The sequence below is a fragment of the Protopterus annectens genome, chromosome 12.part0, assembly GCF_019279795.1.
Source record: "Protopterus annectens isolate FY-2018-M chromosome 12.part0, PAN1.0, whole genome shotgun sequence".
NCBI classification, from domain to species: Eukaryota; Metazoa; Chordata; order Ceratodontiformes; family Protopteridae; genus Protopterus; species Protopterus annectens.
Window position 1 is genome coordinate 226,387,593 of NC_056746.1, and position 26,189 is coordinate 226,413,781.

General features: G+C 43.7%; 1 protein-coding gene across 1 annotated transcript in view; it reads left to right on the plus strand.

Moving 5' to 3' along the window:
• IFT140 (intraflagellar transport 140) overlaps nt 1-26,189 on the plus strand; it is a 3,212,973-nt gene that overhangs the window by 1,277,371 nt on the left and 1,909,413 nt on the right. The window contains exon 17 of the mRNA XM_044089294.1: nt 21,603-21,720. Within this exon, the coding sequence (XP_043945229.1) occupies nt 21,603-21,720 (118 nt within the window). The remainder of the gene's footprint in view (nt 1-21,602; nt 21,721-26,189) is intronic.

Genomic DNA, 26,189 nt, shown 5'->3' on the forward strand with positions numbered 1-26,189 from the left:
TCTCTGAGGGACTCCACTTGTGACTGACCTCTTCGTAGAGGTGGGCTCCCCAATTCTAACTTCCTGGGCCCTGTTTTTGAGCCAATTGGCTATCCACTTGGTGACACACGGGTTAGTACTTAATCTCATGAGTTTGTCAACAATGCCCGAGTGGGGTATTATGTCATATGCCTTGGCCAGGCAAAGTAGGCAGTGTGAACAATTTTGCCCTTGTCCATTGCTTTGGTGACTTTTTCAAAGAAGTCTACCAGGTTGAGTAGGCATGATCGGCCCCTGACGAAACCAAACTGGGTTGAGTCCATTGTCTGAAGGTTTACTATATCTCTATTGATCATCTCCATGATAGTTCTTTCCATAGTTTTACATGTAAGACTAGTGAGACTTATGGGTCTGTAGATGCCCCACCTTTGTGCAGAGGGATGACTGTTGCCTTTCTCCATTTATGAGGCACGAAGCCTGTTTGGAGGCTACAGTTAAATAGTAATTCCAGAGGCACTGGTAAGTCATGTTTCATGCTATTTAGACACATCCTGGGATATTGTCTGCGCCCACTGATTCAGTGTTCTTGGTCTTAGGGGGGAGTTATATTTGATGATATTTCCTGAGGGAAGGTTGAGGGGGAGAGAGGAGTAAAGTTGTAAATGAATTTATCAACCAGGATGTTTGCTATATTTTTTGGCTCAGTATAGGTAGCTCCATTTACAATGAGCTCTACACACAATTGTGTATTGCCTTTGAGGTTGTGAACATAGCTGTAGAATGCTTTGTTGTTGTCCTCCTTGGCCTGGGAGGTCAAACTTACCTCACATTTGGCTTTGGTAGACTTTATTTGTCCTCTGAGTCCTCTGGACTTTTGTATGCTTTTCCCCATCCCCTCTAATACCCAAATTCCTCCAGAAAGCATTGACAAGAAAGGCTACAGTGATCCTCATCATCAGTTATTGGCCTCAATATGTGTGGTTTCCCCTCCTCTGGCCTTATCTAGTTCACCCTCCCTGGATGCTGGGCTCTGCTCCAGATCTCTTATCTCATCTGTTGGTCATCTCACCCAGACATACAATCGCTCAAGCTAACCGCTTGGTTTCTCCAATTCCAATGATGGCTCGGCAGTCCAGGCTTTCTTCTCTGATCATTAACATTCTGATATCTTCTTAGAGACCGTCCATCAGCAAGATCTGTAAAAGTAAGTGGAAAAGGTTCTCTATCTGGGTTTCCAACAAAAACTTCTCTGTGCCTCTCTTGGCCATTTCTAGCATCTCTCTTTCATGGTTGGCCCAGTTACTCCACTATTAAGGTCCAGATTGCCACTATATATTTTCATATCAGGGAGATGACATACTCATTGCATCCCTTAAACTATCTAAAACATTTCTCAGTGGTATCTTTCTTCTTCGCCCTCCACTCAGGGAACTAGTACCCCTTGGGTCATTACTATTCTGTTGAAGGCCATGAATGTCCTCACCTTTGAACCTGTGGCCAAAGCTGATTTTAAATTCTTGTCATGAAAAACTTTATTTTTGGTGACCATCACTTCTGGCAGGAGAATTTCAGAGTTCCATACATTATCTTCCAATCCCCCTAGCTCATCTTTCACAAAAAACAGAGATCCTTAAGCACTCATCCGTCTTTTCATCCCAAAGTGGCTTCTGAATCATATATCAGTCAATAAGCCTTCAAGTATTCTTTCCATATTTTTCCAGTAAGGGTGAATACTTGCTGGATGAGCACCATTAGCTATATTTCTGTTTACATCAAACTAAGACCATAAGAAAGTCTGATCAGTTATTTGTCTCATTTTTTTCAGCTAAAATGGTTAGAGGAGTGTCTAAGGTAATGATCTCCCATTGACTATCAGACTGATTCTTCTTTGTATACAAAGAAAAGGACTTGTCACTCTCCAAACCTCCAAAGTTTCACTCAACAAGATCAGTAGCTTCTTTTTCTTTTAACATTTGTTTACCGGGAAAGTCCAACTGAGACAGAACCATTTTCAGTGGAGGCCCTGGGAGAAACGCTCCAGACGCATGTCTTTGGAATGTGGGAGGAAACCCACTTGAACACAGGTTGAAGATGCAGACTCTGCACGGAAGTCATCCCAACTGAGAATCAAACCAGAGAACGTCTTGCTGTGAGGCGACAACACTAGCCACTGCACCACTGAGCCACTCAGTGTCATTGGCCAGTAAACTCCAGTATATGTTTCCGTTTGTTTTCTGCCCATTATGATTTGCTGTATAATGCCAATAATTTAGTATTTTATAGCCAATATTTGTCTTTTTCAATGCATATCATGATGAAGTTAACAAAGAAAAGAACATAGAGTACTTAGTGCCTTGAGCCTTAACATGCTTGTAGTTTACATTTAGTTTGCTTTTGGTAATGTATGAGGTGTTGTAGACATACTTATGCCTTTTTGTTGTCGTTTTTAAAGTGTAGCCCGAACAGAAGTACAGGTGGATACATACAAAGGTGTACAAATACATTATTCAGTTGTGATTTGGCACAGAAAGATTTGTTTATTAATTTGCCTTGAATCCTTCTAGAGGAATGCAGCAGATATAGCATTGCTTCTGTTTATTTATTATTTTATTTATTTGCATTTGTTTGGCCACTGGGCCAAAAGTGCCCGTTTTCAGTGGAGGCCCGGGGAGAAAAACTCCACATATAAGACAGTATGCAAACTATACAGAATGTAATAAAGATATCTAGTACATGATTATAGCAGATTACAAGTATAGTCATATATATCATACAGTAGACAAAATTACATTTAGGACAGTACATCATACAATACATATAGTTACATTTAGGACAGTATTATATGTTTTATACGTTATAAAAGTTTACATTTGGTTCGACAGTATATATAATTATTAGATGTTAAGTTGTCAATCTCGCCTTCATTCTTGCTTGATGGGTTCGGAGCCGATCCTCGGCTCCGACTCGGCACTTGCTAAGCTCGAGAGTCACTTTTACCAGCTCGAGGCAGCCCCATATCCCATGATGCAAGGCGGTAAGTACCCAGATCCCGTTTGCCGCTTCGCTGATGAGGTCCTCCTTTTGCCAGCTCCTGGTAAGTGTTTTAGATAATACTATTTTTGCCCCTTTTTCACTTTAAAACTTGAATTTTAACGTTTTTAGTTTAGATTAAGTCCCTTTCTGACTAGAAATTCCCTCACTCCTTAATTTTTTTAGTCAGGCCTTCTCCCCTCCCATCCCCCCCCCTTGTCAGGGTGTGTGTGTGTGTGTGTGTGTGAGAGGTTAGTTATCTAGATTATTTTTGGGATAACTTGTTCTTGGGACTGTGTTGTGTGTGTTTTCTGCAACCATGTCCAAAGAAAGGGTCTCAGGCTTCAAGAAGTGTGACTCGTGCTGTCAGAAGATGTCTTTGACAGATGGTCACACTTCTTGCTTATACTGCCTGGGACCTCTCCACCTGCAGGACTCCTGTGCGATTTGTCATTCCTTTAGCCAGAGAGTCCTGCAGGAGAGGAGAAACAAATTGATTTTAAGGGGCCTACTTAAACCGGAGGGCTCTCTGGCTAAGTCGGCTCCGAGTAAGACTTCCAAGTCTTCCAAGGCCCAGGCTTCTGTGTCTAAGCCTGCGGCCTCGGTTCCGACTCTTTCAGAGTCGAGATCGGCTCCGGCTGGAGCCGATCCTGGTTTGCACAAACCTTTGGCACCGATGGCTATCGGTGCCGATACTGGTTCAGTCACATTGGTGTTGGCTCTGACTGGTTCCGATCACCATGTGGCTCAGGCTTCGGTGTCGGCACCGACCGGCTCCGACACCTTTACCTTTATGTCTGTATCGGCTCCGGCCGGAGCCGATGCATCGAGACCTTCTGTCGGTGCCGAAAAGTCTTCGGCTCCGACTGCATCTATGGTTTCGTCGGCTCCGATGGTTCCTTCAAGGAAGAGGTCCAGGTCCCCTTCCTTGGAACCGATACTCTCGGCTCCGGCCTCACCTCTCCTCTCGGAACGGAGCTATCGGAGCTGATCATCTAGGTCATCCAGGCTTTCTGACCATGATTTAGAGAGGGTGGTCAGTAGATTATTGAAATCACAGGCACTGGCCCAGATGCTACATAGTCCGTCTCAACAGACGACTGTTAGTCCACACCCCTTTGCAGTTCCTCCTTCGGCTCTACCTCAGAGTTTGGAGCTGGAGTCTTCGGGAATAGTTTCTGCTATGGCTGAGGGGCAGATCCCCCCTTCTGCTCCCTCAGCATCTACTCTTATCTCCTCTTCGAGACCTTCCTTAGAGGGATTCGGTGGTCGGGCTTCCCTGGTCTCCTCCGAGGGGGTGAGTGGCATCGGACCCTTGTCCGACCCCACTCTTCCCCTTGGAGCCTCGGCCTTGGTGAGCTCGGCTCCGACATCTGCCTTGGAGCCTTCCCTTCGGTGGGCCCTGGAGTTCTGGTTTCTTGAACGGGTTCTCTCGGACCTCCCTGGGAGGGAGCCGAGGTGATGAAGAGTGTGCTGGCCACTGGACTCAGCCAGCAGTCTGTTCCCTTAGCTCCTCCCTCTATGGTGCCTGTCGATATCTCTGCCATCTCTCTTGCTCCCGGACCCAGAGATCCTCCGCCTCAGGTTTCCCCACTGGGAAGAACCCCCTCTTCCGAGGATTCTCCTGAACAGTCAGGGGATCCTCCGCGCAAGAGGACTTGTAAGAGGAAACATGTAGACTCCCCCGAGTCTATCACTTCAGATACCGACTTAGATGAGTCGGAGGGATCCCCAAGATCCCCCTCTGAGGATGTCTCCTTTTCAGACATCCTAGAACTCCTTAAACAGAGGGGAAACTGGCCCTCCAATAATCCCTCTGAGGATGAGTCGGTATACCTGGAGGCGTTTGGATCTCGGCCCTCCACCTCCTGGGTGTCTCCGCCTTTCGACCCCCTTATGCAGGTTATTGCTCGAAAGGCTTGGGCTGCTCCTGACTCTGTAGACCCAGTTCCTAGGAGGCCGTCTAAATTTATTACTGCCCCTTCGGACAAGCAATTCCTTACGAAAGGTGTCCCTGCTGATGCCATGGTGGTGGCGGCTGCCACTAAGAAGGAACTTGCAGATCCTTCCGTACCTGTCCATCCTCCTAATAAGGACTCTAGGACCATGGATAGGTATGGTAAGCGGATGTTTTCTTCAGCGACCTTTGCTATGCGCTCGCTGAACTACTTATGTCACTTCGCCAGACTCCAAAGTTACATCCTTAAGGAGCTAGGTGAAGTAGTACAGGATCCCACAGCTGCAGGGGCTCAAGAAAAAATTGCTTCGCAGCTAGGAACCCTTAATTCTATTGCTAACTCCTCCATGCGACTGATATAATATGCAGCAGATGGAGCGAGTAGGGCCGCAGGTACAGGTGTGGCTCTTAGACGCCAAGCCTGGATGCGGCTCTGTAATTTTGCAGATCCCTTTAAGGCATCCTTCACAAACTCTCCCTTTGATGGGTCAGCTTTGTTTGGCCCTCAAGTGAAGGAAACATTGACCAGGTGTGAGCAGGACGGCAAGACTCTTTCTGCCGTAGGGGTCCGTTTTCCACCCCTTCTAGACCTTACCCTAAAGGACAGAAGGGTGGCAAGATGTCGTTCCACAAATCCCAAGGAGTCACGCCGGATACACGTGGTCAGTTTACCCCTAGAGGCAGAGGGGTAACAATAACAGACGCCGCTCTAGAGGCAGAGGGGTCCACAAAACCAGGGAAGCAGAGAGCCTCTCTCTGACAAGCCCTTTCAGCATCCCTGAGATGTTGCCCGACTGTCCATCCTTGGAGGCAGTCGGGGGAAGACTATCGCTGTACCCAGAAGCCTGGCGTTCCCTCATTCAAGACAGATGGGTACAGTCGATCATATCCGAGGGTTACAAAATTCCTTTCGAGGAAAGTCCCTTCTCTCACTCAAATTCCCTTCCAGATGTACTACCCGGTCTAAGGGAAATTGCAGAGTTAGAAGTGTTAAAACTTCTACAAAAAAGAGCCATTCAGCCAGTTACAACAGACCATTCAGAGCCCGGAATCTACTCAAGGTTCTTTTTGGTCCCCAAAAAGACGGGAGACTGGAGACCAATATTGGATCTCAGCAGACTCAACAAATCTGTGAGAAAGACAAGATTCCGAATGGTCACTCTTCAGTCAATTCTGCCCTTCCTAGAGAAGGACAACTGGATGTGCTCAATAGATCTTCAGGATGCGTACTATCACATAAAAATTCACAGATGCTCCAGAAGGTTTCTCCGCTTTCAGCTGGGGTCCAGTCATTTCCAATTCAGAGCCCTGCCCTTTGGTCTCACTACAGCCCCCAGAGTGTTCACCAAATGTATGGCAGTGGTCACGGCTCACCTGAGACGTCAAGGATTCCAGGTGTTTCCGTATCTCGACGACTGGCTCCTTTCAGCCACCACCAGGCATCAACTTCTTCAAGCCAGGGATTACACAATAAATCTTTGCACTCAATTGGGAATTTCGACCAACTACGAAAAATCCTCCTTATTGCCCTGTCAGTCTATTACTTTCATAGGCGCAAACTTAAACACTGTTCGGATGTCAGCTACCCTCACAGATCAAAGAATCTCAGATATACAAAGTCACGTGAGGATCATCCTAGCCAGCAAGAAAGTACAAGCCAGAATGGTTCTAAAGGTGTTGGGCCTCATGGCTGCGGCCATTACCCTTCTTCCCCTGGCCCGCTTCTATATGCGCCTGCTTCAGTGGATGTTGTTCACTCAGTGGTCTTACCAACAACTTCCGATGCGTCACTAAATACTGGTGACACAGATTTGCAGGAATCATCTTTCATGGTGGATTACTTCTCCCCAGATTCACCAAGGCAGACCTTTTGTACCCCCAGCCCCGGTAGCCACTGTCACTACGGACGCCTCCCTGATTGGGTGGGGGGGTCATTATCAGGGCAGGATGGTTCATGGGACGTGGCAACCGTTCGAATACCACCTGCACATAAATGTCCTAGAGATGAGAGCAGTGCTTTTAACGTTGCAAGCCCTCAACGACTTTCTTCCCTTGGGGACAATTGCAGTCCACACAGACAACATGTCTGTAGTATGGTATATCAACAAACAGGGCGGAACCAAGTCCTACCCCTTGTGTCGAGAAGCTCTCAGACTTTGGCAATGGGCGATCTCCTCTCATCGGTTTCTGGTAGCAACGCATATCCCTGGGAAAACCAACATTTTAGCGGACAGATTGAGCAGAGCTATTCTCATGCCTCACGAGTGGTCTCTCAAACAATCTATAGTGGAGGAGATTTTTCTAGAATGTGGCCGCCCATGTTGCGATCTTTTTGCTACTCCGCAAAACAGCAAATGCCCAGACTTCTTCTCTCTCTTCCCACTGCCAGGCCATCCCCCCAGAGACGCTCTAACCCAGGATTGGCCCCATGGACTTCTTTATGCCTTTCCTCCTTTTCCACTGATTCCACAAGTACTCCAGAAAGCCACCGTTTTGAGAGCCAAAATGATTCTCATTGCTCCTTATTGGCCTCGACAAATTTGGTTTCCGTTCCTCCATCGTCACCTTTTGGTGCAGCCGTGGCATCTGGACCCAGTGCCAGACCTTCTGATTCACCAATCGGGTCAGCTGCACCGGTCTATCCCTTCTCTCAGCCTCACAGCATGGTTGCTCCACTTCCTTCCTTAGCCAGGCTTCCTATGATCTCTAATCCTGTTAGAGACATCATAGTAGCTTCCTTAAAATCCTCTACCAGGAGGATTTATACTAGCAAATGGAAACGTTTTTCTTATTGGGCAAAAGCCAAGAATATTGATCCCTTTACTGCTCCAGTACAAGCAGTTTTGGATTTCTTAGCGGAAATCTTTCACGCGGGCTCCTCTTCCTTCACGGTCAAAGTTCAGTTGGCTGCTATCTCGAACTTTCATGTCGGGTTCGCAGATCACAACATTATGTCCCACAGGCTTTGTAGAGCCTTCTTAAAAGGAATTTTTCTCCTGAAACCTCAAATCAGGAGTCCTCCTCCTCAATGGGACCTAAATTTAGTGCTGACATCCTTGATTCTTCCTCCCTTCAAGCCAGCTGTTTCATGTTCCCTGAAATTTCTTTAATGGAAAACTTTATTCCTGGTTGCTATTACTTCGGCTAGGAGGGTATCTGAACTTCATGCTCTCTCTGTTCGCCCCCCCTATTTAGTCTTCCACAAAGACAGAGTATCATTGAGAACTAATCCGACCTTTTTGCCTAAGGTCGCCTCAAAGAGTAATTTGAATCAGGCTATTGATCTTCCTGTATTTTTCCCAAACTACTCAAACAGATCGGAACAAAAGTTACATTATCTTGATGTTCACCGCCAACTCAGATATTATTTGGACAGAACAAAACAATTCAGGAAATCCGATCAACTCTTTGTTTCTTATGCTGATAACAAAAAAGGCCTTCCTGTCTCAAAAGTGACTTTATCTAGATGGCTTTCTTCTGTCATCTCCGAAATTTATCAGCTTAGGGGAAAACAGCTGTGCTCGAAACCTAAAGCGCATTCAACCAGAAGCTTAGCCACTTCCACAGCTTTTCAAGCCAGACTTCCATTAGACACTATTTGTGCAGCAGCCACTTGGGGCACTCCTCATACCTTTGTTTCTCATTACAAATTGGATTTGGCCTCCAGGGACAGAGCCAGTTTTGGCTCTACAGTTCTCAAATGTCTGTTCCATTGAGCCACCCAGGATAGAGGTGCTAGGGACGCGGTCCCATCAAGCAAGAATGAAGGCGAGATTGACAACTTAACATTGAGAAGTTATGTACCTACCATAACGTTCCATGTTAGTTGTCTTCTCTCGCCTTCTTTCTTGCGACCCTCCCTCCTTCCCCCTGGCCTGGACAGACCTTTTCTCTCTACATGGAAGTATGCTTCTTAAGACCATACAGTACTGGTCTTCCATAACCATCCCTCAGGCTTTTCTCTCCTTCTTTCTTCCTTTGGGAAGTTTTTTCTTTTTATGCTAGGTGTTATTGCCTATAGACAACTAACGAGATCTGGGTACTTACCGCCTTGCATCATGGGATATGGGGCTGCCTCGAGCTGGTAAAAGTGACTCTCGAGCTTAGCAAGTGCCGAGTCAGAGCCGAGGATCGGCTCCGAACCCATCAAGCAAGAAAGAAGGCGAGAGAAGACAACTAACATGGAACGTTATGGTAGGTACATAACTTCTCATTTACATTGTGCAGTAGGAGTAGTGTAGTTTAAGTAATCATTGTTCATTTGATTATTTATTTTACATTTCTTTACTGGCAAAGTCTGACTGGATATATGTCAATTTTCAGCTGAGGCCCAGGGAGAAAAGCTCCAGAAAGCAGAGTATAAATACATTAGGAACAATAGAAATATTTAGAGATAAGTATAAAATGCAGTTTTCAGTAGGGTGACAAACATGGATAAAACATAGTAGACGACATCAAAATCATGCGGCTTCAATTTCAGACAATAATACACAGAGTTATGCACTAAAGACAATAATACACAGAGTTATGCACTAAGTCTCTTCGAGAATTCGTACACTTAATAGAGTATAAGATTGAAATGCTTGGGGAGAGTTTGCAGGAACAGCTGATGGTGATTAGTCAGGGTTTAAACAGGGACACAGCCAATGCTGTTGGAAGTGTAGTTTGAGGCTTTTTTGAACTGGGTGAAGGAGGATTGGTGAGCAAGTTTGGCAGGTAGCATATTCCAAGTTTTGCCTACTGAGTTGGTGAATAGTGAATCCCCAGCCACATTTATGCTCTTAGTTGTTTGTACCGTCAGTTTGTCAGCAGAGCGTAGTGTCCTCAGGTTGCTGTACGGTTTGATGATCTTATTTAGTACTGGTGTTTTTTTCGGGTTGATATAGCATTTTGTGGGTTATTATAATTTGGTTGTATCGGAGAAGACTAGGCCACTCCAGCCATCCTAGTTGAGTTAGGTTAATACAATGGTTGGTCATAGAGGTAGCACCTGTAGCAAATCTAGCAATATGGATGTAACGACTAACAAGTTTGGTAAGGGTGGCCTGGTTCAGGTTAGTGAAGGGGGGGAGGCATAGAGGAGGGTAGATAGATGGGACAGAGCGATAATGGTTCTTGCAAAAGGAGTGAGGAAGGGTTTGATCCTGTATAGGGAGACCAGTTTTTCGTTGACAGATTTGTTGGCTTGATTGACATGGATATCATATTTTAGGGCATTATCGACTGTGATGCCCAGAAGTTTTGTGTGAGTATCTGGGGGTATGCTTGTGCCATTGTTAGAACTTATAGTAAAGAATGGTGAGGAGGATTTCCAGGTGGAGGAAAAGAGCAGTTTAGTTTTGTTGGGGTTTAATAGAAGCTGACGGTTTGCAAACCATTTATGTGAAATTGTTAAATCTCTCCATTTATTCTCACTGATGGGTTCGGAGCCGGCCGATAGCAAAGCTCAAGGTTTGCCAGTAGCTCGAGACCAAGCCCCTTATCCCACAATGTACTGCTGGAATTACCTCAGATCTAGTTTGCTGCGGCAAGAGAGATCTCGGTGATCCAGCTAGCTCGGACCATCTGTGGGAAAAATAACAGCAAGTCTATATAAAAAACTCTTACTTTTTGTTAACTAAAATAGTTGTGTGTTCATTTTCAGGTTGTTTATTAATATAATCTATAGTTTAGGTAGTTTTAAGCAGTTTAAATAGTTAGTGCCCTGTTGGCTTCTTGGTTTGTGTGGGCCTTTAGCCCTATTTACTCTTATTAGTCTTTCTAATAGTCAGGGTTCTTCTCTGTGGGCCTCTTAGCCCTATATTTGTAATCTGTAATTATATTGTTATAGTTAGTGCCTGTTTTGGGCTTAGTAGTTTGTGGATCTTTACAAGTGAGTAAGGACTTTGTCTTACTCTTTTTAATTTACTGTTTGTTATTAAATATGTTATTAACTATGTCGGATGAAAAGGAGAAATCCCATCCTAAATTGGGATTCAAAAAATGCCCAGATTGTGGGCAGAAAATGTCCGTCACTGACGGACACATTCAGTGTGTTTACTGTCTGGAGGCTAAACACCTCCAAGACACTTGCAGCATCTGCCATTCTTTTTCTGAGGTTTTGAGTAGCCATGAGGGTACTAGCTCGTCCTCCAAATCCTCAAAATCCAGATCTTCAGACAAAGTGACCAAAAAGGCAAAATTTTCAGGAGGGTCATCGGTTCCACAGACCTCGGAACCGAGAGTACCTTTGATTCGGAGCCAGCTCTCGGTTTTGGAGCCGGTCTCTGAAGTTCCTTCTTCCCCTCTGCTCCAGTCAGCACCTTCGGTGCATTCAGCTAAATCCTCAGTCAGCCTTTCAGATTTGGACATGGATCGGCTAGTGCAGAAGCTTTTACAGGCACCAGAACTTGCCAAATTGTTGTCGGTGCTGAAGATCATGGAACCGGATTTGTCTACTCCTCCTCTGAGCCGTACTGGACTCTCGGAGCCAAAGGAAACTGACCCGATGGTTGTCAAACTCTTGGAGCTGATACCCGCACTGGTGTTATCAGCTCCATCTACTCCGATGTCCTCGGTGCCGACCGAGGACTCTAGGAGCCGACGCTCTCCCGTCGGGTCCGGGGAGGATAGTCGAACCGATTTGTCGGTGCCTACTCTTCCTCTCTGGGCTTCGGCTCGGGGTGAGCTTGGCTCCTACCTTGGGCTCGGAGCCCAGGGTTTTGGTGCGGGAGGATCGGACGGTACTCTCGGGTCCGTCCACTCCTTCTCGTCGGAGCCATGGTGCCTTTGATGCTATGAGGAGAGTTTTGTCTCTAAAGACAACATCAGCATCGGTTCAGCCTTCCCTCTCCCCTCAAGCTCCTGTGTCTGCTTCTTCATCTACTAGTCCCTCTAAGCGTAGAGACCCCGAACCTCAAGTACCCCCACAGGGCGTCCCCTACTTTTCTGAGACCTCCCCAGATCCTCCCACTGAGGAAGTGCCCAGGAAGAGACTGTGCAAGAGGAGGCACTTAGACTCCCCACAGGAGTCTTTGACATCTGACACGGACTTAGATGAGTCAGAAGGGTCCCCTCGATCCCCCTCTGAGGATATCTCCTTTGCAGAGATACTAGAGATCCTTAGTCAGAGGGTCGATTGGCAGTCCAAGACCCCTACTGAGGATGAGTCCGTGCTCTTGAAGGCTTTTGGGTCTCAACCTTCCACTTCTTGGGTGTCTCCGCCTTACGACGAGCTCATGGAACTGATTTCTCGTAAGGCTTGGGAGTCACTGGAGGCCAAGGAAACTGTTCCTCGTAAGCCCAATAAACTCATGTCTGCCCCAGTGGACAAGCCATTTTTGACAAAGGGAGTGCCTGTTGATGCCACGGTGGTAGCTGCAGCCACCAAAAAGGAAGTATCTGAGACATCCATCCCCTTAACAGAGATTCTAGGGTCATGGATAGATATGAGAAGCACATGTTTAGTTCAGCGACTTTTTCTCAGTGGTCACTGAACTACTTAACCCACTTTACGAGACTACAGTGAGATCTCCTAAAAGAGCTGGGAGATGCTCTCCTGGGTACGGTAGCTGCAGGGGTGGCCGACAAAGTCAGCGTCCAGCTCGCTACCCTAAACTCAGTGGTAAAACGCATCCATGCATCTCATATCCTATGCAGCTGATGGTTCGAGTAGAGCCACTAGTTCGGGCATTGCTCTTCGAAGACAAGTCTGGATGCGTCTCTGTTCCTTTGCGGAACCCTTTACATCTTCCTTTATTAATACTCCATTTGATGGCTCATCACTGTTTGGCCCAAAGTAAAGGAAACTTTAACCAGGTGTGAGCAGGAAGGCAAGACCTTATCTGCCGTTGGAGTCCATTTTTCGACCCCTACTCGGCCCTACCCCAAGGGCCCTGGGGGGGGGGTGTGGTTCCGAAAAACGCAGGGAGCCTTTCAGGACACACGTGGAGAAACCCCCTCTAGAGACAGAGGAGGGGGTTATAACGGTAGACGCCACCCCCGCGGCAGAGGGGGGTCCGCAGCAACAGGGTGACAGGAGTCAGTTCTCCAGTCAACCCTACCAGCGCCCCTGAAAGGGTGCCCAACTATTTGGCTCTGCAGGCAGTCGAGGGTCGCTTGTCTTTGTACCTAGAAGCCTGGCTAAACATAACATCAGATACTTGGGTACAAAGCATCATTTACAGAGAATATTTCGTACCGCTCTCTTTCCCTCCCATTCCTGTAAAGAGAATCCCAGATGTTCCACCCAATCTCAGGGAAGAAGCAATCGTAGAGGTCCACAGATTGCTAGAAAAGAGTCATCCAACCAGTCCTAGCAGACCAAGTTGGATTCGGAACTTGAGACTCAAGATTCTTTTTGGTACCAAAGAAAACAGGGGACTGGAGACCTATCTTGGACCTCAGCAGACTCGACCAGTTCGTAAAGAAAGAGAAGTTCTGAATGGTGACACTTCAGTCCATTCTTCCCTTCGTAGGGAAAGGCGATTGGATGTGCTCCATAGATCTCAAGTACTCATACTATCACATAAAGATGAACAGACGCTCCAGAGATCATCTGCCCTTCCGGCTGGGAGCCAATCATTACCAGTTTCGAGCCCTGTCCTTTGGTCTCACTACAGCCCCCCCCCCGGAGTGTTCACCAAATGCATGGCAGTGGTCACGGCTCACCTGAGATGTCTAGGATTCCAGGTTTTTCCATACCTAGACGATTGGCTCCTTCCACTGCCACCAGGCATCAATTGACTCAGGCAACACAATACACTCTGACACTCTGCCATCAATTAGGCATTACAATCAACTTCGAAAAGTCTGCCTTATCGCCATCGCAGCATACTGTTTTTATAGGAGCAGAGTTAGATACCTCAACCACCACTCTACATCTCCCTGTCGAAAGAGTCTCTCTTCTCCGTCAAAACATCAGCTCACTGGTGTCAAAGAACAAAGCTACAGCAGCAGAGGTATTAAAGGTGCTAGGTTTGATGGTGGCAGCGATCCTGGCTATACCACTTGCAAGGATGCATATGTGAATTCTTCAATGGCTCCTTTTCGCTCAGTGGTCTTACCAGAAACTACCGATGCACCACATGATTCTCATCACGGATTCTTACAGGAGACGTCTCTTCATGTCACAAATTGAAGACCCTTTTTTCCTCCCCCCAGTAGCCACTGTGACCACGGACGCTTCCCTGATAGGGTGGGGGGGCATTTTCAGGGAATGACTACCCAAGGCACATAGACAGATCAAGAATCACATCTGCACATCAATGTTCTAGAGTTGAAAGCGGTGCTTCTGGCGTTGCAGTACTTTCAGGACATTCTCCCTCTAGGAACTATTGCAATTCAGATGGACAGCATGTCAGTAGTCTGGTACTTGAACAGGCAAGGCGGAACCAAGTCTTTACCCCCTTTGTCGAGAAGGGTCTGGCAATGGGCTGTGTCGTCCCAGCGTTTTCTGTTAGCATCGCACATCCCGGGGAAATCCAACGTGATAGCAGACAAGCTAAGCAGGGCGATATTGCTCCCTCACGAGTGGTCTCTCAAACAACAAGTTGTGGAGTTGATTTTCCGCAAATGGGGCCAGCCTTGCTGCGACCTTTTTGCCAGCCACTTCAATTCAAAATGCAGAAGATACTTTGCCCTAATGCCAGCTCCCAGTCATCTCCCGAGAGATGCACTTTTACAAGATTGGCCCCCGGGTCTCCTTTATGCATTTCCACCCTTCCCATTAATACCCAGATTTTTACAGAAAGCAGAATCAGTGGGAAGGACTGTTATACTCATAGCCCCCTACTGGCCTCGACAGCTTTGGTTTCTGTTTCTCCACCATCATCTTTTGGAAGATCCATGGATCCTGGACCCAGTTCCGGACCTTCTGACGCACCCGTCAGGGGACCTTCATCCTTCACTGCAGTCTCTGAAACTGACTGCTTGGCTAATCCACGTCCCCTAATTGCCAGGCTTCATTCAAATTCAGAAGATAAAAGACAAATTATCTTGTCTTGTCACAAGCCATCTACCAGGAAATTATATGGCAGTAAATGGAAAAGGTTCTCAATTTGGGCCAACACTCAGAACATTGACCCCTTCCGAGCTCCGCTATTTACTATTTTAGAATTTTTGACAAAAATTTTTAAGGAAGGGGCAGCAGCTGCTACAGTTCGAGTTCAGTTAGCTGCCATCTCAAATTTTCACCTTGGGTTTGGTTGCTCCAATGTTATGGGCCATAAATTATCTTAAGACTTTTCTTAAAGGCATTCTTCATATGAGACCTCCGATCAAAATTCCCTATTCTCCCTGGGATTTAAACCTTATGCTGTCTCAAATTATTCTTCTTCCTTTTGAACCAGTATCTTCTTGTGATCTCAAATTTTATCCTGGAAAACAATATTTCTTGTGGCCATTACTTCTGCCTGCAGAGTGTCAGAACTTCAAGCATTATCTATCAGACCACCCTACATGATTTTCCATGCTGATAGAGTATCTCTCAGAACAATTCCCTCATTTTTACCTAAAGTTTGTTCTGTGTCAAATATCAATCAGGTCATTGAACTGCCAGTCTTTTTTCCTAACCACTGTAGCTACTTGAAATACATGCTGCACAAACTTGATGTTCACAGACAGCTCAGATTTTATCTTGACAGAACTAAGGATATTAGAAAATCAGACCAACTTTTTGTATCCTTCTCTGAAGCAAGAAAAGGCAATCCAGTGGCTAAAACAACCTTATCTAAATGGTTATCCGATTGTATATCCTTTGTTTATGAAAATGCGAGCATGCCATTAACACACAAACCTAAAGCTCATTCTACCAGAGCCGTCTCTACATCTTCTCCTTTTCAAGCTAAATTGCCCCTTGACAATATTTGCGCAGCAGCCACTTGGTCTAAGCCTCATACCTTTGTTATTATAAAGCAGATAAGGCTTCAAGGGACAGGTCTTCCTTTGGTTCTACGGTACTGAAGAACATACTCCCATGAGCCACCCACGATTGTGGGTGCTAGGGACGGTACCCATCAGTGAGAATAAACGGCGAGATTTAACAACTTCACATAAAGAAGTTATGTACTTACCATAACGTTCCATGTGATTTGTTTATCTCACCTTTATTCTCACGTCCCTCCCTCCTTCTCCCTCCTGGCTGACTGTTGACTTAGAGGCTTGTACCATTCTGGTTATTCAATATTTCTTCTTCCCCTTTGGGAAGTGTTCTTGCTAGAAATACATAAAAGGGTATGTATAGGTTTCTATATATATATATATATATACTGTTACTCGCAGCAAACAAGATCTAAGGTAATTCCAGCAGTGCATTGTGGGATAAGGGGCTTGGTCTCGAGCTACTGGCAAACCTTGAGCTTTACTATCGGCCGTGTCGGAGCTGAGGATCGGCTCCGAACCCATCAATGAGAATAAAGGCGAGATAAACAACTCACATGGAATGTTATGGTAAGTACATAACTTTTTTCTACATCATTGAAAGTTTTCTGGGTTAGGGTTATAAGCTCAGTTGAGGAGGAGGCGGTACATGTTAAAGTAGAGTCGTCTGCATATTGGATGCAGGTGGCCTTGGGAGTGATGGTGGGTAGGTCATTGATAAAGACTGAGAAGAGTAGTGGTCCTAGTATGGAGCCTTGGGGACTCCTAGAGTAATGGGTAGATGTGCGGATATGGTATTCTGCCATAAAACTGCTTGTTGTCCATCAGACAGGTAAGTTTGGAACCATTTAATGGAGGTACTATTCAGTGACAGTTCCTTCAGGGTGTGGAGAAGCAGTTGGTGATTGAGCATATCAAAGGCCTTAGAGAGATCTAGGAAGAGAGCTGAGGTAAGTTTGTTATTGTTTCGATTGGTGTTGATAGAATTAGAGAAGGATAGGAGGGCTGATGTTGTGCTGTGGTGTGACCTAAAACCATGCTGAAAGTTGGCCAGTAGTTTATTTTGGGTGAGATAGTGCATTAATTGGTTGTGAACACACTTTTCCATAATTTTGGCCAGTGGTGATAGTATGGCTATTGGTCAGAAGTTTGAGAGGCCTAAAGAATTCCCTCCTTTATGAAGGGGAATGACATGGGAAACCTTCCAGAGAGGGGATAGTGGCTTCAGTCAAGGTGCGGTTTATTATGATCGAGACAGGGTATGCAATGGCATCTGCCCCTTTTTGTAAATATTCTGGTGGGAGGAGATCAGCTGCCAGTGTAGTGGGCTATAGTTTGTTAATTAGAGATCGGATGGTCGATGTAGATACAGGTTGGAAGGTGAAAGGGAGTGGGGTAGTGGTTGTGGAGGAGTTTTGAAAGGAGCTGGTGAGGGGTATTTGGCTAGCTAGTGATTGGATGGTTTTGGTAAAAAAGTTGTTAATGATGATAGCAGTTTCCTCTGGAGTTTTAAGGTCGCAAGTTGAGGGGGTGAGGGTGAAGGTTTGGCCAGGGTGGAGCAGTTTGTTTATGCCTGCCCAAAATGTTTGAGGTTTGTTCTGGTGTTTATGTTGAAGGTGTTGATAGAATTATTTTTGTCTAACAATGTGACTTTCTTGGTAGCATTCCTTACTTGTCAGGATTTAATATGGTCAAGTGGGTCTTTGGAGTTGCGCCAATTATCCCATGCTTTATTTCTTGCTATGATTTTGGTTTTGGTTACTTTAGATAGCCAGGGGATGGTTTTGGTTTTGGCTCTAAGGGTGCAGATAGGAGCGTTGGAATCTAGAATGGAGAGGAATTTAGAATTAAAATAGTCTACAGCATCATCTAGTGGAAGTTCTTTAAGTATGGTCCAATTACATGCTCTGAGTTCATTCTGAAAGTCAGTGGAGTTAAAGTTCTTGTTGTTTCTGATAGATTTATAAAGAACTTGGTGGTGGTTATCTACTTTATGCTTAATGATTTAAGTGAGTAGGTGGTCACTTATATCATCTGGGAGGGTACCCGTGTTATACAGGTCTGGGTAATTGTTGATAAGAAACCAGCCCAGGATACTGCCTTTGTAGTTGGACTTATTTATTCTGGTGGGTGAGGATACAAGTTGACTATATGGGTGGTGAGAGATTCAGAGGAACAATTGTTCCAGTCAATATTAACGTCTCCTAACACCATAGTTTCATGGGGATATGTGTTGGAAAGCCATTGGAGAAAGTCTTTTGGGTATTTGCATTGTTGCCTGGGGGGATGTAAATGCAGGCAATGAATATAGATTTACTTTTGTTAAGCTGTAGTTTGCTAACTAGGGCTTCTGCATTATTGAACGAGGGGGCTAGAGTGACATCTATTGTGTTTTTAAACAGAACTGCTACTCCTCCACCTTTCCTGGTGTTTCGGTCTAGTCTAAGTATGTTGTACCCTGGTGGTATAACCTCATCATTTTTAGTTCCTGGTTTTAGCCAGGTTTCTGTAAGACATAGCACATCAGGCGAGTAGGTGGCTAGAAGGGCATGAAGATTATGGACCTTGTTGTTAATATTCCTGATGTTTAGGTGACCGGTTAGGAGAGAGTTAGGGGACCTTACATTTGGCCGTATGTTAAAGGTGGCAGTGGGCTGGGAGCTTGTGGGAAGGGTGGGTCCAGGGTTAGGGTGGATGTCTCCATCCCACATCAGAGTAAGTTATACCATGATTATTAGTTTCAGCACTTTACTTATTATTTTATGATAATATCTAGTTTTGTGGTAGATGGTCTGTGGTCTAGTTAGTTGGTAGCTGTTAAAAGTGGAAAGGACAGGTTTGTAGTGAACTAGGGGTTGGTCTAATTCATTCAAGGTGGGAGCAAAGACGGTATGATATATTGGGTGGTGAAAGCCACGATAGGTCTGGTTTTCATAGATGGTGAGGAGATATAGCCCAGGCAATATAACTGAGAGGAACATAATTGGTCTCATCTCGATAGTAGTGGTACTTGGTAAGGAATGTGGGTGGAGAATTAAGGGGGATGTGGGCAGGAAGGGGTGGTGTATGGAGGTGCGGGTTAGCAATGATGGGTTGTAGGAGAGGGGGTGTGGTTTATTGGGTTTAAATTTAGCAGTAGTGGGGGCAGGTGAAATTTGGGGGCAGCGTGGGGCGCAGAGCGAGCCGTGAGCCCGAGCGAAGCGTGGCTGTACCAAGTTACAAGGATTTCCAGGGTCTGTGAGTATGTAGGCTTAAAGAATACAACTTTACAGTGTTTTACTCGGTTCTTTTTAAAGTGAGCTCCAATTTACGTAGTTTTACTCAAGTCTTTGAAAAGTGAGCTGTGTTGTACTCAATACTGTATTAAACAAAGTTTGTAGCTTAGCCAGGCAATTTCACTGACTGTTGGAAGAAAGCAAGCTGTTAACCTGACTTTTATACAGATATTTTGTTACTTCTTTAGCAACTGTGAGATGAAGTAAGCAGTGGGAATGTGTTATACAGGCTGTTTGAGCTGTAGAATGCTTTTTTATTACTTATTACAGCAGCCTGACTAGGGAGTCTAAGACTGTTAAGTTATATTTTACTATGGACCCTAGGCTAGCTTTAGGCCCAGTTCAGCCAAACAGTCTAGTAGCACAACAGTTACACTTAAGATATAGACCTTGTAGTCCTTTTCCTTAGCGAAGGGCAGTGCAGGAATGTTTTCTTTTAGTTTTCAGGATATTTCTTTTCAGCACAGATTGAGCCATTCGAGGTAAGGACAGGTGGGGAGGAAAGACCTTGCGGTCCTTTTCCTTAGCATGGGGCAGTGCAGGAATGTTTTCCTTTAGTTTTCAGGATATTTCTTTTCAGCACAGATAGAGCCATTCAAGGTAAGGACAGGTGGGGTGAAAAGACCTTGCAGTCCTTTTCCTTAACGAGGGACAGTGCAGGAATGTTTTCTTTTAGTTTTCAGGATAGTTCTTTTCTGCACAGATTGAGCCGTTCGAGGTAAGGACAGGTGGGGTGGAAAGACCTTGCAGTCCTTTTCCTTAGCGAGGTGCAGTGCAGGAATGTTTTCTTTTAGTTTTCAGGATAGTTCTTTTCTGCACAGATTGAGCCATTCAATGTAAGGACAGGTGGGCTGGAAAGACCTTGCAGTCCTTTGTCTTAGAGAGCAGCAGTGGAGGAATGTTTTCTTTTAGTTTTCAGGATATTTCTTTTCAGCATAGATTGAGCCGTTCGAGGTAAGGACAGGTGGGGTGGAAAGACCGTTTGTAGAAAAACAGCCGACTGGGTCCTTAAGCACTAGGACACCTTGAACCAGAAGTGATTTATTCAGAACTCGTTTTTTGAACACACTTGTTTGAAAAGGCCACTTTGTTGTATTTAGTGAATTAAGCCAATATTTACTTTTCTTTGCTGTATTATAATTTTGCAGTTGTCATTGTTTGAGGTGGAAGCTGTTGGGATTCACATTCCCAGAGCTAGAAGGTCTGCGCTTGTAGCAGTTGTTCAGTTGTGGGTCTTTCCCAGTGCAACTTAAAATGAAGAAATATGATGTTCATAGTTTCATAGTTTCATAGTATAGTACTAGGCTATCTGCCCTGGGGCATTTGTAAGCCTAGCCATAGTGATGTGGCTTTTGCCACCCCATGAAGTGGTACAAAAATGTACAGAATAAATCTAGAATACTGTGCCTCTGTCTAGTAGTGACACAGTGAAGGTCCCCTTATATAATAGAATTAGTTTACTGTGCCCCTGTCTAGCAGTGACACAGATGTGACCCCTGGGGTAAACTTACGATCTCCCATCTACTCATCAAGATTTCTCTTGAAGAGAGTCAGTGAGGGGCTCTGCCTAATACGAACTGGGATCCTGTTCCAAAGCATGGGAAGCCTCTGGGTTATGAATCTATCCCTCCAGCATGTCCTATTCATACTTGTGCCGAGGTTTAAGTCTTTAGCTCTCATGGTCCTGATGGATTTGGATTTTTTGAGGTGGAGCATGTCCATCAGATCCTGATTGGACATGGCCTTGTACGTCAGGCAGAGATCACCTCTGAGCAGGCGGTATGCTACTGAATAGCTTTTGTCATGCTTCCATTGTGCTAGGCACACTGGTAACTGGCAAATAACAGAAAGTTGTCTTTTTAGCAACTTCATGACAGGGCAGTTATATTTCGGTTGGCTGCTGCTTGAAGCTATTTTCTATATGCCATGGTCTCCTGTACTGCTGTGTCATGGAGCCTCTTTGCTGGCTTTTACCTGTTTTGTGCTGTGTAAAGTCTGGGAATCCTGTTCTACTGACCCTATATTAGACTAAAACACTGTTGTGGGACTGCAGTGTTTAAGGTGTGCACCCTGCATTCTTTTACTAATGTGATCTGTCCCACATCTTTTAAATGTGAAGCAAACACTGAACACTGCTTTATCTGTTTGAGATCAGTATATACATTTCATCCAAAACCTGGAAAAATAAGAGCTTTAATAGTGAAGTGTAGTGGTATGCATTACCTCTATAAAGAGTTACATGCATGAATTGCTCATTTGTGACTTCTTTTCTTCTGTTATGCAAGTAACATGGCATAACTTTCTATTTCTATTTTTCCCTGTTGTTTTATGAATGGTCTTATTTCAAAATGGAAGAAAGCTGTTGATTACCTTCACTTTTATATTTCTTAAGAGGCACCTGAATCTGATTGCTTAAATAAGAAATTAGTAGTTTATGAAAAATTGTGGTTATTTGTTGGTTATTATCTGAACTGTTATCCTCCCTTTTTCTTTCTTTACTACAGAGAAGCAAAAGCTCACAGTAATGTCAAAAACATGTCTGAACTCATTCCAGGCTTTGGAGGCATTGTGTCTGCAAAATGTAATGCAAATGGTGGAAAAGTAAGCCTCCTTGTGCGCAGGGTAAGAATCATGCAAGCTTTGTGTTTCATGAAAAAAGAGATGTGTACTTTTTCTTTGATGCTTATTCATGTGTCAGCTTTTTTTCTGTTTACATTGCTCTACTTTTAATGATAGCTTGTGAAGTGTGTTGCATTTTATATTTTTTTCTTAAAGAATTACACTTTCGTATATTGCACTTGTGATTTACATTATTGTTAAAGAATGTATATTTTGCTTCAGATTTAGAATTTGTAGGCTTCTTCATGGAGTTTATAGTCTGGACAAATCAATGTAACTAACATGCTATTTCTTTAGCTACTGCAGGCTGAAACTATTGTCTTCAAAGTTGGATTAGCATATGACAGCATGACATCTACATCAACTATATAATCTGTATTTTCCCTTGCTGAATATCTTGTATTACTTTCTATTTGCTAATATAACTAAATGTAAGTGCAACATTTTATATGTTTCTGAAACTTGAGTCTTGTATTTTGAAAGATAGGCAAACTTGTTATATATTTGCATGGTGCTGCTGACCCATTAGGTTTTCATAGACAAGATGTCACTCATTTCTAGTTTTCCTTGTAATTCATAATCTCTGTTAACCTTGGAAAAGGGCATCTGTTGGCCTCTCTTTATCCATTAGTAAATAGTCCCTACCTTTTTAGCCATCTTGTTTGCTGCCTGAGTTGTCATTCACTGCATCTAGGAGTATTGCCTGTCTCACTCAAGCTGTAGAGATAATAATTTAATAATTTCTTCAAGTTGTGTGAAGGACAAGTATCCTAAAAGGATCCCCAGAATGTGCAACTTTATTTTGAAGTTATTTTATACATTCATAGGTTCTGCCTAAGCTTACGGCCAAGGGGAAAATGAAGATTAGCCACATCCCCCAGTACTAGTGGGAAACTAACAGAGTGTGTATTAAATACATTCTACCCACATATCCCAGGCAAAACTTTGCAATAACTCAATCTATTTCTGAAATTTTCTGGCAATGGATAAGTGCAACACATAGTCTTGTTTAAACATTTATGAGCTTTGACTAAAGTGGAGCTTTTTAAACTGGCTGGCATAGTAGAGTATTGAGTGAAGTAGACTTTTTTAACACCTTTGTAGTGGTTGGAGCACAGTGATAATGCTCTGATATCTGGAAAAAGACCAAATCATTTAAGCAGTACAGAGGCGCGAGACCTGACCTTAACAAATGTTGTGCATCCTTTGCTTAAGTTGTTAAGGTCGAGTCTAGGGCTACACTGTAAAATATGGCAGTATGGACTAGCAAATGACAAGTGGCAAAAATAAAAATTTGGTTCTGCCTGCTGTCCATACTGCTAAGGTGTCCCCTTTCTTAGAAAGTAGCTGGAGTAACAGGATATGTGTTTGCCTGCATTTTCTCTGAAGGATATGAACTCTGAAACTCAAATGTGTGTCATGATTCAGTGGTGTAATTTCTCTGTGATTTGTCTGAAAAACAGACTTTATAAGGAACAAATGGATGAGGCAAAAATCTGGACATTCTGTGAAAATCTGGACAGTTCAGAGGTGTGGCAAGCTGAATGTAAATGTAAGGGGCTATCCTACATTATCTTTCTGAAATCCAACAAAGTCACTGGAACCACAAACCAAAGTGCTGAAATAACTTTTATCCAAAACCATTGCACATTGATTTTGAGTGAAAGTTATTTTAGCACTTTGGTTTGTGGTTCCAGTGACTTTGTTGGATTTAATTTTGGTTTTGGAAGTTCCACTGGATTTACTTAAGTTGCTGGCTCTCTTTTTCCCAAGCACATTGCCTTTCTGATAGTGCTCGCAAAGTGGATAAGTGCTTTACAGCTTTGAAAGCTGGCAAAACACTTAATATTTTATTTCCTTTTTTTAACTATGACTAGTAGTCCATGGAGCATATAAATCTCCATACACTAGAAAGAATTATGGTCAGGTCTCTGATCATAACCTTCAGTTATGGGTTCCAGGCATGGATGGTAAATTTCTTTGCATCCCTGTCTTGAACAAATAAACAGGTTATGATTGGCGACCCGATCATAATCCTCTATGTTAACTGTACAATTCACACAGTTATATGGTACACACAGTTATACAACAGAAAACAAACCATTACATATATATTCCTTTTCATGCAGTATGCATATATGATTTCATACTTAACTATTATTCAGTTTAACATTCTGTAGATTGCTCAAGTCCTACCTTCCCTGAAATTTCATTCTTCCTCCTGAATATTATTCTACATGTATTGATACCACAGTTTCTAGTTATTTTTGTGTAGTTTGCTCCTTCCCTTTCCTAAAGATACCAACTCCATTTTTTATTTCCTTTACAACATTCAATAATTCAGTTATTGCTGGTTTAGATTGTGATTTCTATTTTTTTGTAATTGTTTTTTTTTTTTTGCAGCCAGCAGCACTGAACTTAGTAGGGCCCTACTGTCTCTAGACAATTAATTTTCTATATCCCAGCTGAAAAGAATAATTTGCTTTGTTACAATAATTTGCTCCCCCAGCATGTCTAAGGACCCTGTAGGAAATTTTTAAAATTTACCAATTTGTATTTCTAGAAAACGTTCACAATTACAGTACACCACTTGAACAATTCTCTGAAGTCAACTTGGCATATAAGGATGTTTTTGCAAACACTTCCATGTGTTCTTCTAAAACCTTGTATGTTGCATATTTGTAGCCATACAAATATCCTCCCATTGTTCTTTTGTATAATGCATTTCCATTCTTTTTTCCCTGTCTTTTCTAACCTCTTCTAATTGATTCTTGCATCATGCATGATTTTATATGGCCTACCAATTATCCCTTTTTAAACACAGCTTCTGTTCTAGACTAACTATAAACTCAACCAGAGCTAGTCTTTCATTTATTACTCCCCTTTCCCCTTCTGTTTGCTTATACCCTCTCAGTCCATGGTAGGGAAGACAGTTCCAAATGCACAGTCCAAACTTCTTGGCGTCATCTCACTCTGTTTCTAGTGATGTGTTCCCAATACATTTGTTTCTTTGCTGATTTACTCCAATAAATTTCAGCTTCGCTTGCTTATTTTCTATGCACCTACTTGCAGTCATCCTTATTGATCAAATCTCTTTTCACCATTCACATATTGCTTAGTTCTCAAAATACTTTCTGCTTCTTTGTAAATTGTAGAATAGCAAGTGTGCTGCACCTTTAAGAAGCTTTTCTAAGTCTGATAGTGCATATAAATTCCTAGCACGTGTTATCTTCAGTGCCATTTTGAAGGTGCAGCCAGAGTGTTAACATCTATGTGCATGACAGCTAGTTTGTTAATAAGTTAAAGTTACTTAACCTAGTTTACAATGTGTTTGTATATAATAAAGCTGCTTGAACAAGAACCCACAACGTTTGCGTGTTTCTTCCTGAGCTGGCGAGAGACATGGTGTCAGAATTGGGATTGTGAAGACTACTCTTCAGAGCCACTAGGTACAGAGGTAACAACGAAAGCAAACTAAGTGAAGTGAGAGAAAAAGGATCAGAAGCAAGCTAAAGGTAAAGAGAATATGCACAAAGGATATATGTATTAAAAGAGATAAAACAGACCATTGCAAGAGCACAAATGTATTACTAAGCAAACAAATAGCACAGAAACATTTATTAAGCAAACGTGAAGCATAAAAAAGCTCATTAATCAAAAGAAAGTTTTGAAACAAGGTTATTTGATAAAACAAGCATGTTTAAAGTAAAACAAGCATGGTTAGAGTTAGAGAGAGCACAAGAAAGTATAATGGTCATGAAAAGAGATTAAATGAGCAAAACAAATATAACAAAAGGGCAGAAGGGGCACATTAAGAGATTAAATTACCAAAACGTGTATAACAGAAGGTGTAGAAAAGGGCACATTTAGCATAAATAAAGTAAGGTGACTGCATGTGTTTTGGCATAAACTACTACTTTGCATTGATTGAAGCCTTGAATTGCATAACTAATAATTTCAGTAGCTTGATGTAGATCCCATATCATTACTGCTCTCCCACAGTTTGCTACTGGTTGCACATCACCATGCCGCTGTTTCCCCTACCCACTCTACTATTCCCCACCCTACTTTCTCCAGAACACTATACCCCATAGCTCTTGTTCTGCTGCTGTCCCCCGTCTATCTCTTTTCTTCTCTTTCAGCCTGTTCTTCCTTCTCTACCCTATTCTGTCACCCTACATCAGTTTCTGTACCCTGCTTTTGTTACCTGTTTCCCTGAGGAATACTCGGGCAGTCTCTCTAGTTGTGCTCTATTCCCTCCTGCTTCTCAGAGTTCTCAGTCACCATTATTACCTGCTTCATAGATTGCTTTTGTTGATGTTTTCACAGTTTCTCTGGGTGCAGCCCCGCTCCGTTTGCCTCGCTTCGCTCAGGCTCACTTCGCTCCCCTACCCTACCTCCATTCCCACCCACCCCAACTTCACTAACTTCTATTCTGTCCACACATGCCCCCTCCTCCTACCACATCAAAT